Source organism: Vidua chalybeata, chromosome 6, assembly GCF_026979565.1.
Source record: "Vidua chalybeata isolate OUT-0048 chromosome 6, bVidCha1 merged haplotype, whole genome shotgun sequence".
NCBI classification, from domain to species: Eukaryota; Metazoa; Chordata; class Aves; order Passeriformes; family Viduidae; genus Vidua; species Vidua chalybeata.
The window spans coordinates 40,591,267-40,606,972 of NC_071535.1; the positions used below are offsets into that span (position 1 = coordinate 40,591,267).

Genomic DNA, 15,706 nt, shown 5'->3' on the forward strand with positions numbered 1-15,706 from the left:
TAGAGTTACATCAGCCTAAGCACCAGGATGTTCCTATCCCACATATGATGTTTTTGACTGTGGTGCTACAGCATATTTCAAATCAGTGGAAATGGGTTTTCTCTTCTACTATCAAGCATTTTCAATGACCATGGCAAATACCAGGACACTCAGCAAGAGGAAGCACTGCCTACTGTTGAGAGAAGCTTCTCTACATCAGCAACTCTTTTTCCTAGGAAAACTGCAGCTCAGCTATGTCAGGCCAGATGGATGGGAGCAGCATGAGCTTTCTTCTCATGATGTCTATCTCTTCCCCTTTTAATTACTTCACTTCCCCTTTTCCTTCACTTCAAATCAAGGCAACCTGACCTGGTTCTCACTAATGAGATTGGCCTTGGCTGCTGCCATAAGCCTTATCAGTTACTGAACCTCTGAGCTCCCACACTGACCCCTCCTGCACACTGCTGCTCCACATGCGGAGGGAGACAAGGAGAGCTGGGTTTGTTTTCCTACCCTGGGCCCATCTAGCCCCTTAGCTATTGGGTCAGATGGAGCCTAGTGCCACTTCTGCAAGAATCCCAGGACCCCACCACACTTGAACTTGATGTCCCCAACCACAGGTACATAGGGAAGCTGTAGGTCTGCTTTTACTCTTACAAAAGAACAGGAAAGAAGTCTTGCAAACAGCTCTTGTTTCAAATTAAAGAAAAAAAAAAAATCAGGCATTCCTAGGTGTTTTAGCAAGCAATCTGAGAGAGGGGGAATATTATGCAAACAATGACAGTTCTGGAGCCACACAGGCAGCTTGCTTGGGGGTTTAACCCATAGAGAAGGCCAAAGGGAAAACACAGGCATCTGCAGCTGTTCACCCTTAAGCACCTGGCAGAGGAAAACCGAAAGAGCAACAAGCTAGAAAGGCACCTGGAACACGCAGTCTTTCAACATCCTAACCATCTCCACCCATTTAAAGTTATCAGGACTTAGCACTGTGTGAGACATGAATGCTTCAGGAAATGGCTACCCTTGCTTTCAGGGCTTCTTGCCACTTCCCAGCTCTAGCAAGCCCAGTTTCAGAAGGCACAATCCCACCACCTCAAAAGCAGGGCACTTAGATCCTAGGCACCAAAGCCACAGCTCACTGCCAGAAAGCAGCAAGGCTATCAGTCTCCTACCACATGGGCTACTGAAGAGGGAGATGGGGAAAACTGAATGCCAGAGGCAAGACCAGGTCTTTGATCACACAATGGATTGTGCAGGCTTCTTCCACTATCAGACACTGTCAGTCATCTATCCTGTCCCTGTCAAATGCAAGCTAGATCCTTCCCTCAGCACTTATTAGCATCTAGCCTGCACACAAAAGCAGGCTCAAAAAACAGGAGGGAGCTCTCCTCTGCCTTGTCACTTCAGATTCTGAAACTCATGCATACTCCATAGCCCCAGACAAGTTGCTGCATGCAATCACACAGGCCTGTTTGCTGCAAACAATAGCTAGCAAGTAGGGCTATTCCCAAAACACCACCATTCTCCTTTACTCAAGGCACTTAGAGCCAAGCTGCACAGGGCTGTGTGAACTAGGCCAAGAGAGAACTTGTCCAGGCTCTCACACGCTTAGGGGCTTGTGATCCACTAGATGTAGGTAAGTAGCAACATTCAGTTCACAAAGCAAAATATAATTTGCAGCATTTGTGATGTTACTATGTGTTGTCCATAAAAAAACCCCACCCCACAGTTTCAGTCACCAACAAATGTTGGGAAACAAATCTTGCATCAACATCCTCCCAGAAGTACTGGGCAATTCCAGTCTGAAGGGGCATTCCTCTAACAATGCCCATGGGAGAGGCAAAGCAGTAGCCTTCCTATCAGAGGCTCAGCCTTTTACAGTTACACTAACTCTATTTCAGTATACTTTCATTTGTCGGGGGGGGGGGAGGGGGGGGAAGATTTTGACACCAAAAAGGAACAGATATGCCAACAATAACTTCAACTGAATCCATAGAAATAAATACTTCAGTTACAAGTGAAGGAGTGAGTATCACCTTGCTACATTCTGGATCCAAAATATTTTCCTTCTCTCTTGTTGCTCCTTTTTTTATATCTATTCAAGTTCCTGAAGTCAGAAAGAAATAAACACAAAGAACACAATAGATATCTAGGGACTGCCTGTTGAGCAGTTTCAGTGTGCCTCACTGCGCTCCAAGCTGTCCTGGGATGACGTACAGCCAGCAAAGCAGAGCGACTTGCACAGCAGCACTGAAGCACAGCCCCAAACCACTGTGCTGGAGGTTTCAGCCAAGACCTTCCTCAAACAGTTTTTCTTAGTGCTCTAGGCAGGTACTTTGGAGGATCCCTGAAAAGAGAATGGCTCTAGAAGAGCTTTTCCATTAATTTTATTCATTAGAGATTGAACTGGAGCATGTGTTCAAAGCCCAGCTTCCCTGACCATTCTCCCAGATCTCTAAAAGTGATGATGTCAGTCATGCCAGCTCCAACAAAAACCAGCAAAACAACCCCCAGCACTTTTAAACCCTCCCTGGTCTGATGAGGTTGAAATGAAGAGCTACAGCTTAAAGGCCAGAGTTTGCTAGAGGAGATTGGCAGCTGGAGGAGAAATGCTAACAGAGGTAAAGAATTTCCTGGTTTGAAGTCACATTTCCCCATTGCAGGGGAATGCCCATCCCCACACCTCCATATCTGCATTAGTCAGAGCTGTTTGTTGAGAATTATCTTTACACACCAGTTTTAGTCACTGTTTTAGTTTCTCCTTTAGCTTCTGCCAGCCCAAGAGCAAGCTACAGTCACACCACATTTGGCAAGGACCCCAGACACCACAGTGCAAAGCTTACATCAGTTATGCTGGTAGCAGGCACCCTTCCCCTGCCCCAGACTTCTCCACCAGGCCCCATTCATAACTTCCTCAACTGCTCTGCTTTCTGTAACCATCTAGTTAAAGAGTTGGCTTTGGAGAGGCAAGCACAGCCATATGAGTTACCCACAACTTGTACCAGAAGCCAGCCAGAACCCCACAGCTATAACTTGTTTCCACTGCATAAATGTGGCTCCCATTTTAGCTCTTAAGTAGCTGAAGGCCTGATCAGGCACTGCCTTGGTCAGGGAACCTATACCCATGATGGACTGTTGCAATGCACTTAGGTAGCTCAAAAACAGGTAGCGCCCTTTTACACTAGGAAGCATACTGGAGCTCTAGAACACACACTGTGAAACTTCCTGACAAAGGGATCCACTTCAAAACATTAAACCACTTGGCTTTAAACTCCAGCTGTAGAACAGGAATCATCAGATATTTGGGTTTGCTCCTGGGGAAAGAGGACAGCTCTTCCAAGAAGAGTTCTACCCACAGATGCAGAAAGGACAGAACAAGATGGCACAAGGAGGAAGACCAGTCAAAAAAGCGCTCAGGTTGGTAATTCCTCAAGGCACCAGGGATGGCAACATGGTAGTAACCACTGCTACTACATGCCCAAATAGCTGTCTACAGCAGGATCAAGAGAAGGTGTGGTCTAAAGCATTTTAGGACTTCTTTTTTTTTTTCACTGTTCCCACTAGCCAAAAATAAAGCCTGCATACCAAATAAAGCTTCATAATCCTTGAGAAAGCAGCACTATGGAGGCAGATATAGAAAAATCAAACAGCAAAGCTATTGAGCTGGGGTAGAGGAAAGAGAATCCTGTTATGCCTGCTAACAGGATAGCCCAGTTTGGAAGAATTTCTAGGTATCACCCTTCTCCCAAGCCAAGACCAAGGAAAAGATGCACAGTAACAAAGACTTACCTTTTCTTTCTGGAAGTAGATGACCAGTGCAGCAGCAATCTGAGCTAAGAGGATTATCATCAGGCAGGTGAAGTACTGGAAACAAAAAACAATAGGTGATCACTGTCAGTCTTTAGAAAGGTCTGCATATAGCAGTTAATAAAATTTCATATACAAAAGAATTCACAACATGAGCTAACATCTTTTTGCCCGCAGACAAACTCTGCTACCAACAATGCTTTCCCAGGAAAAGGCTGGGACCAATGTCAGACCAGTGCACTTCAGCACTTCTCCCATTAGGCCAACAGAAAGCCCTCAGGAAGGAAAGGGTTCACACGCCCTCTCTGCTTGTGTCATCTCAACTGGGACTCTCTCTCCCACATCCAACTCCATTCACAGACCATTCTGGCCTCAATCAATCAGCTGGACTCTGCCTACCTCAAGCCACAACAGAAAACAGAGTCAATTTCACAAACCTAATTTTTAATGTGTTTTTTTTTATTTTAATCAATTACCCTTTTAAAACATGCTATTTGATTTGTTTGAGGACCTAAATTTAAGATTCACCAGCAAACTGCTGAGGTTACCTTTAAATGGTGGCAGCTGCTATTGCTAGACAAGGAGATGCTGCTAATACCAGGATACACAGTGTGTACCGTACTTTGTTTCCAATACATATGTGCTCTGAATAAGATAGAGTCATGTAGCAGGCTGAGGTGTATGAAGCTGTTATCCTCTCATCTATCATGGATAGAAAGCTTCCTATAGATGAACTGCTTGAAGAGAGGTCCTGACATACAGGACATTCTTAGTTGGGTCTCTCTCAACTCTTGCACTTTCCATAGATGTGACATAACGGGACACTGTCACTCTTCCTCTTTTTTTTCACTGCCCTTGGAACTTGCTCTTCCACCACTGTAGAGCACAGAACCAACTGAGAAGTCAGGGTGAGGGGGACAGAGTACACTTCTCAACTGGTACTCCTCAACCCACTGTGTGCAGAAAGTGTCAGTGATATCCTCTCTCATTCACAGTTCTGAGTTCACTGTCAGTAATGTCTGAGGAGTTCTGCTGCAGTCTGCTGACTGCTGAAGAATTTAATGTGTGCAAATGAAGAACTAGATCTATGTTGACCTAGCAGAAATAACATCCCCAGGAGACCGAAGCCCCATCTACAATCCAACAGATATTTTGCAGGAGATGTATTAAAGGTTGGCTCTAAAACAGGCATGAATACTCTCACCAGACCCAAGAGACATCGGATTTCATTGACAGCTCCAAGACAGCCCAGGAACCCCATCAGCATGGTAAGTGCCCCAACACCGATGAGGATGTATGCACCAGTCTTCAGGGAAGGAGATGACATCTCTGTAGGAGCCAGGAGAGGGAACAACATTAGCTACTGACAAAAAATGTCTGCCATCACCAGTTATAGAACTGTCTCCATATCTACTATGATTGTCTTTGTCTGCTCCAAATGGACTGCATAGGTGTGTGCCTAACACAGTGACAGATAGATGCTTCTGGTTGTCTTTTGATGAAAGTAGACTTAAAAGCCATCCTGCAGGTCTCCAGAGTCTGGAAGACTCAAGGTCACTCCAAACAAATGAATTTTGTTTGGAGAAAGTTATCTCCTTACTGGAATTTTACTCCCTCATGAATGTACTTCAAGTAACAGTAATATAAAAGATGATCTACTCTATAACTACTGTCTATTTACTTCAATTCCCTTTGCTGTCTTCAGGGAAGCTTTCTTCCAAGTCCTAAACCCCCTTTTCGGATAGCCTTTTTACTTTGAAGCACTATTTCTTCTTGTAGCCATTCCGTTTTCACTTATCCACTTGCAGTCAACACTGGGACAAACTAACTCTGTGGAGTGAAACACGCAACAAGCTACAGCTAGTGTTGAGCACAGATGATGTGACAGGTTACTTAGCAAATCTGGGTTGAATGGCTTGTGGCCAGGCTCTTACCACAGGCTGTTGCAGCACCTGGGCACGACACCCTGCAAACAGATGCTATTCCAGGATTAAAACACATATAATACCCAAATTAGCTACTTTTACAAATCCTCCTAGATATCCCTTGCTATTGTTTCTAATGTCTGCACTTTTGAATGCTCAACAGTTTTTCAACCAAGTTTAGGTCAGATTATTTCAGACATGCTGTGATGTCAGCCCCCTCCCCTCAGTATTTAGTACTGCAAGCAACAGAAGAAAAACTCTTACATTTGAGTTGGTCAGCTGACAAGTTCTTGCATTACAGCACAAAAGTTGAAGAGATACTCTGTCTAGAAACAATAGAACTAGAAACCTCATTTATCACTAAGAGACATTCCTATAGCTGCAAGCTACAGAGTGTAGGGGAATTCTGGATGTCCAGTAATTAATGAAAATAACATTTTTAGAGCTCAGCATTTAGTTTCCTGAACTAAGGAAGTCTCAGGAGGCAAACTTCCTCTGAGCTCTTCCTGAAATATGTTAAAGGAGAATAATCAAGCCCAGACTGATACTCTACTCCCTAATATATACTTCCCCCTGCTTCTGATACTTGGCATAAGCCACCAGCTTCCAAACTTTTTTTCCCTAAAACATGCTGAACAGAAGAAAGTTCAGTTATCAAGAAGTGAAACAGATCCATTTGCCACACAGGTCACTTCAGCCAGCTCTCCCTGGCTGGACATATGCCACAAACCCCAGGATCCTGCTTCCTCACCAGTCCTGTGACTCTTGCGGTGCAGGTTACATGCTGATACTGCAAAGCATTTACTGAAGCAGCAGCCTTACAGGAGTGGCTTTCACAAATCTACCCTATTCCCTCCCTCAAAATCAGCTATGCTATCATGCAAGTCAGTGTTCAAGTGCCCAGGTTGCAGCACCTCCACTGTGCTAGAAAGCACTTGCTTCATTAAGTTCCCATTAGGAGAAGGTACTTCCAACTCAAAAGCCCCTTGGAGAATTGATAGTGTCAGGGGACAAGAGCCACACTTGCAGTTCTCATCTGCAATAGTCTTGTCTTGCAGGAGAAGGCTCTGAGGGCATTCAACTGCAGCTTGTTTGCCATCACTCCATGTTTTTCCCTGCACTGGGCAGGCAGCCAAGCAAGTACAACAGGCTCCTTTGGCAGCAGCTGGGTGCCCTCCCTGATGCCTAGGTTACTAAAGCAGAGGGAAAGAGGGACAAGGCATGGGAAAGGAAGTGAGGGGGCAGGGAGAGAGCTGATACTGGAAATCTCCAGGAAGGAAACTAAATTCTTAAATGCTCTGTTAGCAGAGATTCCAAATACTTGGGAAGAAACAGAGACAAGTTCAGAGACTTCTCCCTCCACAAGTGGCTGTAAAACCCATCAACCTGAGGGAATCAGCTGCTGACCCACTGGTACTAAGCACACCTCAGACTGTGAGGGGTACTGCAAACAGCCAGGCCATGATAGGCTCAATTTAGGCTGCATGTACTGCTTCTACTCAAGCCACCACTTTATTAACCAACACCCCTTGCTGTGCTTCTTGACCTTCTAGTACTGCCGTAGCAAGCCAGATGCCACAGCACAAAAGCAGAGTAAGGAGCAGCATCTGCATGTGTGGTATTAGCAGGGGTGTCTTCTCCATCTAGCACTTTTCAAACCAGGTCAGAGTGCTCAGCAGGACTTGGGAGATAAAGCCCTTTGCAGAATCAGTGTAGCTGAGAACAGGGCTTATGAATGCCTTTAGTGTTCATTCCCCACATGCAGGCAGCCCTCCTGTACTGTCTGAGGCTGGTGTCCAACTCAGCAATTCTGAAGGTAGTGAAAACAAGTAACCAGAGCCACGAAGCAGAAAAGTTTGAAATGTTTCTAGGAAAGAGCTCAAAGGACATAGAGACTGTGAAAGATAGAGCTGAGATACTCATTTATTGAAAGTCCACTTACAGTCCTCTGAAGCCCAGACTCTGCTAAGCCAGCTCAGTTTTGGTTTTTGCAGAAAGCAGACCCTCTGTTAAGACTCAAGTCAAAGTTTGTGGCTGACTTTATGGAAAGAAAGTTAAGCCCCTTGCACAAAACAGAACACTTCTGATGCCCAGGGTAAGTCTCATCAAGCATAATCAAGAGGATGTTTTAGTAGTCAAAGCACTTCACACACCCTCCCTCCTGCCCCCACCAAATCTGCATCCTCTACTTGCTTAGCAACAAACATACCATCTCCATTCAATGTACATGAAGCATCAATAAAACCAGGTACTTACTTTCTTTGGCATTTAAAACATTTAAATTGAAATAGATCATTACAGAAGGAAAGCAGCGAAGGACTCACACAGCAAAACTGCATTAAGGCATTGGGGGCATTTGCACATTATGGTAATAAGGAAATCATTGTGAAAACACAGAGCATGCAGTGAAAACAGGATGAAATACTAGCCCCTGTGTTTAAGACAAAATATTTGAATTGTTGGTTGAAGAGGCAGTAGTCTCACTCAGTCTGACCCTGGTGTTTCAATCAACAAGACTAAGGAATGCTATGTCTCCAGGGCTGCTCCTTTTCACTGTGTCCCTGATAACAATCCCATCTTGCTAAACACCATGTTACTGCTCAGGCTACAGACCATGCACAAAAGTATTGCTATTCCTAGACAACACCACAGTCAAACACAGCCCCAGAACAGAGCCAATTTAGAAAAAGAAGGAAGATGAAACACAGTCTTACGTAGAACTGCAATGAAACTCGTTTTGTCGGCCAGAATCCATATTCCAAATCCCAGGATCACAGCACCCAGAATCTGAAACATACATGGTTTTGTGTAAGTTATAAGCTTAGATAAATAAGAGGAAGCAGTCACTATTATTCATACTTCCAGTTTAAAAACAATCATTCCTTTGCTGTTCCCACCCATCTCCCCTATGGTACTCCTCCCAGGGTAAACAGGATTAGCACAACTCTAGGAAGAATGCCTCAGCCAACTGCACAGGAGCCCCAAGATCTGCTTGGCAGTTTTTCACACAGTATTTTAATAGTACATAATGTTGTATAGGAGGACCATTCAAAACAGTCTGAGGAAGAGACACCCTGCTGCTAGAACATTGTTGTCAGAAGAGAAAGGTATGTGCATTGCTTCTGTGAAGAACCAAGGAAAGACAAACACATGATTTAAAATATTTTTTTTAATAGAGAAACCCAAGAGGCTTGGCCCCTACTTTCTGGCAGAATACCTGAGCCTCAGCAGAGCTATGAAACATTAGCCGTGGCCTCTGCCTTGCTCACCACACACTCTTATGTAGGGCAAGGATTAGTAGAGCAGTATGTCCCTGTGGGGACTCAGCTGAATACAGACCTGAATTCAGTAGCCAATAAATGCATACATTTTCCCATCTCACTTTGAAAGGTGTGGGGAAGCATGCTCTGTTTTAGCCTTTGTGTATCAGCAAGTCTTCAGGTTTGATAAGAAGCTGAAACTTGTGCTGTTCAGCCAACTAGGACTGGAAAACACTTGTGCAAAGGTCCAAAATAGGCTTTGAAGAAACAAGGAGTGGACAAGAATTATAAGTGAACTGCAAGCAGCTGTTCTCACATCAGCAGGATTTCAAGATAGGATGAAGTGAAATAAACTAACAGGACTAGAGAGATGGCAATTCTGTGCTTCATTACATAATGTTTTAATACTTGGAGGACATGGAAAATGCCAATCCACCACCCAAAGCAAGCTGGCAGAGAGGGTTGTATGGACAGGCATTGGCTCCACACTTTGAAAGTTTACACTCGGCTTCAGCTGCTCATACAAAGAAGCTTTTCTGAACAAAAATAAAGCTACAGTCTGAAATAAGCTGCTTGCAAGCTTTCCTGTCTTGGCAGAAGGTGCATCATGTAGTTAGCTCTGGGGAAAGCATTAGAAAGAAATCAAGCAAGTTCCCACCTATGAAGCATACTGACTCAGCTACAGAAAGCATGTAGCTGTTGTATCCCAGAAAAAAGGAATTCCCCTTTGCCTTATGTCCCAACATGCTGCCCACAATGCTCAGTCTGCTGATCAAGCTAGGAAGGCCCCTTGAACATGCAACAGCTGGGACACCTAAAAAATTCCTCTCAAACTTGGTAGAATCAAGACCTGTTGAATTGACAGTTTAAGGCAGTCTCACATTTCAACTATAGTTTTAATAAACATTTGTTTTAACAAAGATGTTAACCCGGCTGTATGTGACATCCCTTTTGGTTCACTGACCCTGATATGTCACCTAAGTTTTGCTGTTGCTGACAAAATACAGAAGGGCTGCTAAGCAGAGTTCCTGGGAAGTAATTTGTTATGAGGTGCTCAGACTATCCAAGGCTTGTTTTCACTCTGATCTTTGCTCCAGTCCACAACTTGTGCATTTGCCAGGAGCTGCTATGGAAAACACTACAAGGGGAAGGCAGGGAGACAATAACTACAGGCAGGGAGAAAACACTGTCCCATTAACAAGAGTGTATTTACTTCCTAGCAGGATAATATCTCTGCTTAGCATCTTCAGGAGTTTGCATTGCATAGCAAGGCTGCTTCTGCCACTGGCTTGACTTCAGACCCTCCATAGAAGAAATCACATCTGCTTTCCATGGAGTTTAATTCCTCTGTTCCACTGCTGTAAACTCCTGAAGTGGGGAACAGATGTCTCCCCTCCTCCCTAAGGGGTGGAGGTTTCACCCCCAGTTTCAGCAAAATGTCCTTCTACACCAAGCCAGAAGAATGCAGATCTCTCACTACAGGGTCAGCAGTTTCCCACAGAGAGGTAGTCAAGAGGGGTTTGGAAAAACTAAGATGTGATGAAGCTGACTCATCTTGTTGGAAGAGCAGCTGGGGGTTCCCAGCTTTCTTTCCCCAGCACTGCTTTCCTTCACGCTCAGATTGTGTGATGTAACACTGAACCTGGCACAGGGGTCAACAGAAAGGCTCTAAAACTCCAGGCTTTGCTTTAGGTAGCAGCCTTCTGCTGCATTTACTGAAGGATTAGAAGTAGGACAGACAATTCTATATTCCAAACAAATAGTTTCCAGAGACTGTTAAACTTGTCTTGCAGAGCTGTCTTCCCTTTAAGGAGAAGCATGTGCTGCAGCACGTGCCTGCTAGCCAGGAAGGCAGACGTGTTAAATTCTGATTAGAAAACTAAGATTATACTCCAAGCTTATCTGGTATCTTTTCTAACAAGCAGTCCAAGTAACCTTCTTCCCTTCAACCAAAGCAGGTCAAACCCCTCCTTGAAGTAAAGCTCCAAGACTGCAAAATACCACTAAGTCCCTGAACTACTTCAGCTGTAGCAAGCAACCTTCTCACAGATCTCGAGCTGTAGAGAAAAGCTATTTCAATGACTAATTTCTAAAAGGAGTCACCAGCATGCCTCTAATGGCTTCAGCCATTTGCAAGGCTGAAGAACACACTTTAGCCAGCAAGGGCTGGCCTGCATGGGGTGCAATCACATAGGCTCAGCTCAAGGTCCAGAGCAGACATAGGGCTCTGTCAGCAGCATTGATGCTCACCTTTGCTCAAGCACTCTCCTCACAGCAGCTTCAGGAAATCAGCACAAGGCATTCAAAACCTGTCTGTGCTGACAGCTCACAGTAACTCAATACAAGCAGTTTCTCTGCTAGATTAATATAGCTCTACCACACTGTATAAGCTCAAGAATCACCAACTCAGACCTTGAACAACAACTCACTCTCCCCAATTCAGACCTTGAATAACAATAACGGAAAAACATCTCTGGTCACCTACTTCCTATGAGACAGAGAGAGTAATCTATGCCACCTTCCTCAACATCTGGCACGTGCAAAAAGTCAAGACAGAAGCACACTCAAAATCTTCACTCCAGAGGAGTATCAAGCTCAGCTAGAACACAGTGGCTTTGGATACCTCACTTTGACAGAGCAGTCCAAGGAGAAGACAATGCCTGTGCTGCACAGCAGGGTTAAAGAGCTCATTTAAAGCAGCTTCTCCCTTTAGTCAGCACAGACCTTCTCAATACATCCTACCCTAAAGTTCTTACTCTCCAAGTCCAGCTCAGTGAATCAGACCAGCCTTCCACAAGAGGAAGGGGGCTGGATGCTACACCAGAGGAGTTGACTCGGAGCAGGGTGTGCACAAGACAAAGAACAGCTACATCCAATCACTTGCCACCCAGACAGGAGTACTCAAACTGGAGTTCTCCAGGACCCAGAGAGGGATTCAGCGCCTGCCATCCTCACAATCTTGCAAAATATAGGAAAGTGCAGCGTGGATGTGGGTCAGCCCAACAAAGCAGTTCAACTCTGCCTCCCGAGAGCATAACTCTCCCCACAGGCTGCCTGCAACCATGCCTGGCTCAGCAGAGCAGGGAGAGAAAGGCAACGTGGAATAAAGATGCCACAATGACCACAGACAGCATACAGCAAAAACAGTGACAAGTGTTTTAAGGTACAGCAGTATTTCAGGAAGTCATCTTCCTCCTTTTCTATATGCTAGGCTGGCTTTCTTGACGAGAGCTTTCTCTACACAAAGATTAGCTAATGAACTCAGACTGAGGTTTGAGCATTAAGGAAAACAAGACAGTGGCCATATACTGGATTTCAGCAGACTCAAACACTGTCTTAACAAATACAGGTCAGCTTCCCAGGGTAGACTGGTTGGTATATGCCGCTTAAAATTTAGCACTTCTTCAAGAGAGGAGAGAGACTGGATGCTGGTATCTGCAGAGGAGTCCTGCACTAGTAGGAGGACAGGCCTGGACTCAGATTTTTCCTATCTTTAAAGTGAACTAAATCGGACTCAGAAAGACCTAGTGGCACTTGAAATACCTCTCCTCTCCTTCCCAAGAACCTTCCCCATGGATTGTCTGTGCACCCCTGACTTCAGACCATTACACTGCAGTTACCTACTCTTAGGATGGAAGGAAACACAGAGAGCAAAAAGTGAGCACAGTAAGCCAAGGAAAACCAGATCCAGATGTGCCTCAAGTTCATCCTGTGTGCTACCAGCACAGTGCAGCCATGCAGGAAGCAGGAGTGAAACTGTGTGCAGGGACAGAGACCAGAAAGCAGTGCTCTCCTTATCATGATTCACTTCCCTCCCTTCTCTCCCAGCCTGACCCCTCCTTTTCCTTACACACTGCACAAAGGATACCGATATGAGATAGGCTATTTTCTTGCTGACATGTGGAAAGCCAAAACCTTGCACTTCCCCACCACACCATTCCACTGCAAGAAGGCATCACCAGCAGTACCATCGCTGCCCACAGGACACAAAACATCTAGGCATCAGAAAGATGCATGCAAGAATGTATGTGGCCCTCCCAGACCCTATCTGTTCGAAAAGGAGTTAGTCTTTTGCTAAGCCTCACGCTTGAAAATAACTGCACCCAGTGGGCTGTTTTATTTCCCCAGACAAGCCTGTCCCAGTCCCCCCCACCTCCCCAACTCCATTTCAAACAGGAGACTTGGACTAATTCATCTTGTCACAAATCAAAACCAGCCGTTGGGACTCAAACAAAATTAGAGTTGCTCTTTGAAGCCTGGCTGGCCTATTTAGGAGGGCACTGCCATTACTTGGCAGGTTTTGTAGCTCTGCTGCTCAGGGACAGCTCAGCTGCTGCTCCAGATGTGTCAGAGAAAGTAGTTACAACTACTGTCCTTCCAGAAAGAACCCGTAACTCCTGCTTTCCCTTCCCAATGCAGGAATGGAGCTGTATGCACTGGAGGCAGCAGGTGGCAACTGGGAGTGGAGCTGCTTGGCATACTTGAGACAAACACAGCAGCTTTGACATCCCCCAAATTCAGGAGTCCCCTCCTTCCTTCCAAAACTGTGCCCATTTTATTTAATGAACATATTAGGCTAACATCCAGAAAAAAAAAAATCTTCTAGCTAACTTTGGTCTAGGCCTTCCTTTTTACTCCACAGATGCTCAAAATACTTACAAGGAACAGGAGATTGAAAAGGAAGAGGAAGTACTTGGTGACTTTTAGGCAGCCAGACCCCATCTTCTTTCACTTACGGGACCTAAGGGGAAAGCAGAGAGACAAGGAGTTATGTTACACACAGGTCCTCTGGGCAGCTTCAGAGCAACACCCTTACCCTGTGCACAGCTCTGGGTCATCTGGTGGACCTCAGAGCACATGCACAGACAGCACAGAATACCAGAGTTGCCTTTTCAGGACAGTAAAACAGGACACCAGCACCACACTACAGTCACTGCTGCCAAGATCTTCGGGAGAGTGACACAGAGCTATCGGCAGTTACAGAAGAAATTTAATCACAAATACACTGCTAATTTCATCACTATTTATATGGACTTTGCAATAGTAGCATCAATCAAAACACCAACCCTAGCTACTACTCCTGGTGGTAAAAAGTGATGCAAGCTACTTCAATTCCCTGACAGCAGTAAAAGAATGTAGCAGAAAAAGAATGTAGCTTCTGGAGCAACACAGATTATTAAAGGCAACAGAGATTATTAAGGGGATGGAGCACCTCTCTTATAAGGACAGGCTGTGAGAGTAAAATCTCTTCAGCCTAGAGAAGAGATGACTGAGAGGGGACCTCATCAGTGTCTGTCAGTATCTGAAGAGAAGGTGTTAGAGGATGAACCAGGCTCTGCTCGGTGGTGCCAAGCAACAGGACAAGAGGCAACAGGCAGAAACTGATGCACAGGAAGTTCCACCTGAACATGAGGAAGAACAATTTTGCTGTGCATGCGACCACACACCAGAACAGATTGCCCAGAGAGGGTATGGAGTCTCCATCACTGGAGATATTCAAGAACCATCTGGATGCAGTCCTGTGTCATGTGCTCTTGGATGACCCTGCTTGAACAGGGAGGTTGGACCAGATGACCACAGTGGTCCCTTCCAACCATTCTGTGGCTCTGTCTGCTTCTCCTTCCCAGCCCAGATTCAGTTGCTTCCTATATAAACAACAGAGAACTTTTAAGTTCCTTAAAATTTGCTCTATCAAGTTCCTTGCTCCAAACATACCATGCCAGTTTAAGAATCACCAGCCAGAGGAAAAGCAATAATAGGCTGGGGTCACCAGCCTGGCCTGGGAAGAAACAGCCCTAAGAGAGAGCAAGGTCAGCAAGGTTCTCTGCTGTCAGCCTCGCTGTACCAAGGATCACCAGAGCCCAGTCCGTTCTTTTGTTTCAATCAAAGGCTTTCGCTTAATCCTATTAAATATTTAGGTTAACTCTGGAGCTAAACTGGTATGTGGGCCTTGTTATAACTGGGTAGCCTTCCCAACAGGCAATGGTCACCCTCAAACTATCAGGAGAGACCACAAGACTGAACTCTGAGGCTCAAGCTGCTGCTCTAACTTCAAGGAATGCCATGGCTAGAGACTGTGCTAAGCTCATCACTGCACAGCACCTAGCAAGATGTTATTGAGATGAGAAGCAGCAGAGATATGAAATGTCAGCCAGCTGTGCTACAGGCTGGTCTCAAATCTCGTCTGTATAGCAGTCATTGCACCTAAGGAGCTCTTACTGCTCAGCCAGGTTAGCAACATCCCAGTCAGTTTTTCTTCAGTTAACTCCTCAGGTCAGAGGCCATAAAGACAGCTGCACTCAAAAGTAGGTCCTTCAAACAAGCCATGGAAAAGTCCTGTAATAGTTTCTAGTCCATATGTACACCAAATATCAAACACACAGTATTCCTATTTTCAAGGTTCTTCAGTGCAGTCATCACCATGAGTTGGTTCTGTTCCAGCACAGATGCACTATACAACAGCTGCATCACTACCAACCTAGGAAAAGTGAATGAAGGCTCTCTGTTAGCAGAATTCCTCCTTTCCTCTGCAGGAGAAATGTTCTCTCAGGCCACTAGTCCTGGAAAGTACCAACACCTAAGGCTGCACTTGGAGAGGATAACTAAGATGTGAATTTTCCCATCCAGCTGGCTTGCTTCCTGGCTTCACCATGAACACATCTCCTCTTAATAGGATCACAAATCGGAGCCTGGCAGTCTAACCAGAACTCAAAGGCAGCCAGATCCCTAGGTGAT

General features: G+C 45.2%; 1 protein-coding gene across 4 annotated transcripts in view; it reads right to left on the reverse strand.

Moving 5' to 3' along the window:
- Positions 1 to 15,706, reverse strand: part of CD82 (CD82 molecule) — a 39,228-nt gene that overhangs the window by 5,828 nt on the left and 17,694 nt on the right. For all 4 annotated transcript variants that reach the window (XM_053946746.1, XM_053946745.1, XM_053946743.1 and 1 more), the window contains exons 2-5: positions 13,631 to 13,712; positions 8,426 to 8,498; positions 4,991 to 5,115; positions 3,769 to 3,843 (exon numbers count right to left, since the gene is read on the reverse strand). In XM_053946746.1, the coding sequence (XP_053802721.1) occupies positions 3,769 to 3,843; positions 4,991 to 5,115; positions 8,426 to 8,498; positions 13,631 to 13,693 (336 nt within the window). In that variant the 5' untranslated portion in view covers positions 13,694 to 13,712. The remainder of the gene's footprint in view (positions 1 to 3,768; positions 3,844 to 4,990; positions 5,116 to 8,425; positions 8,499 to 13,630; positions 13,713 to 15,706) is intronic.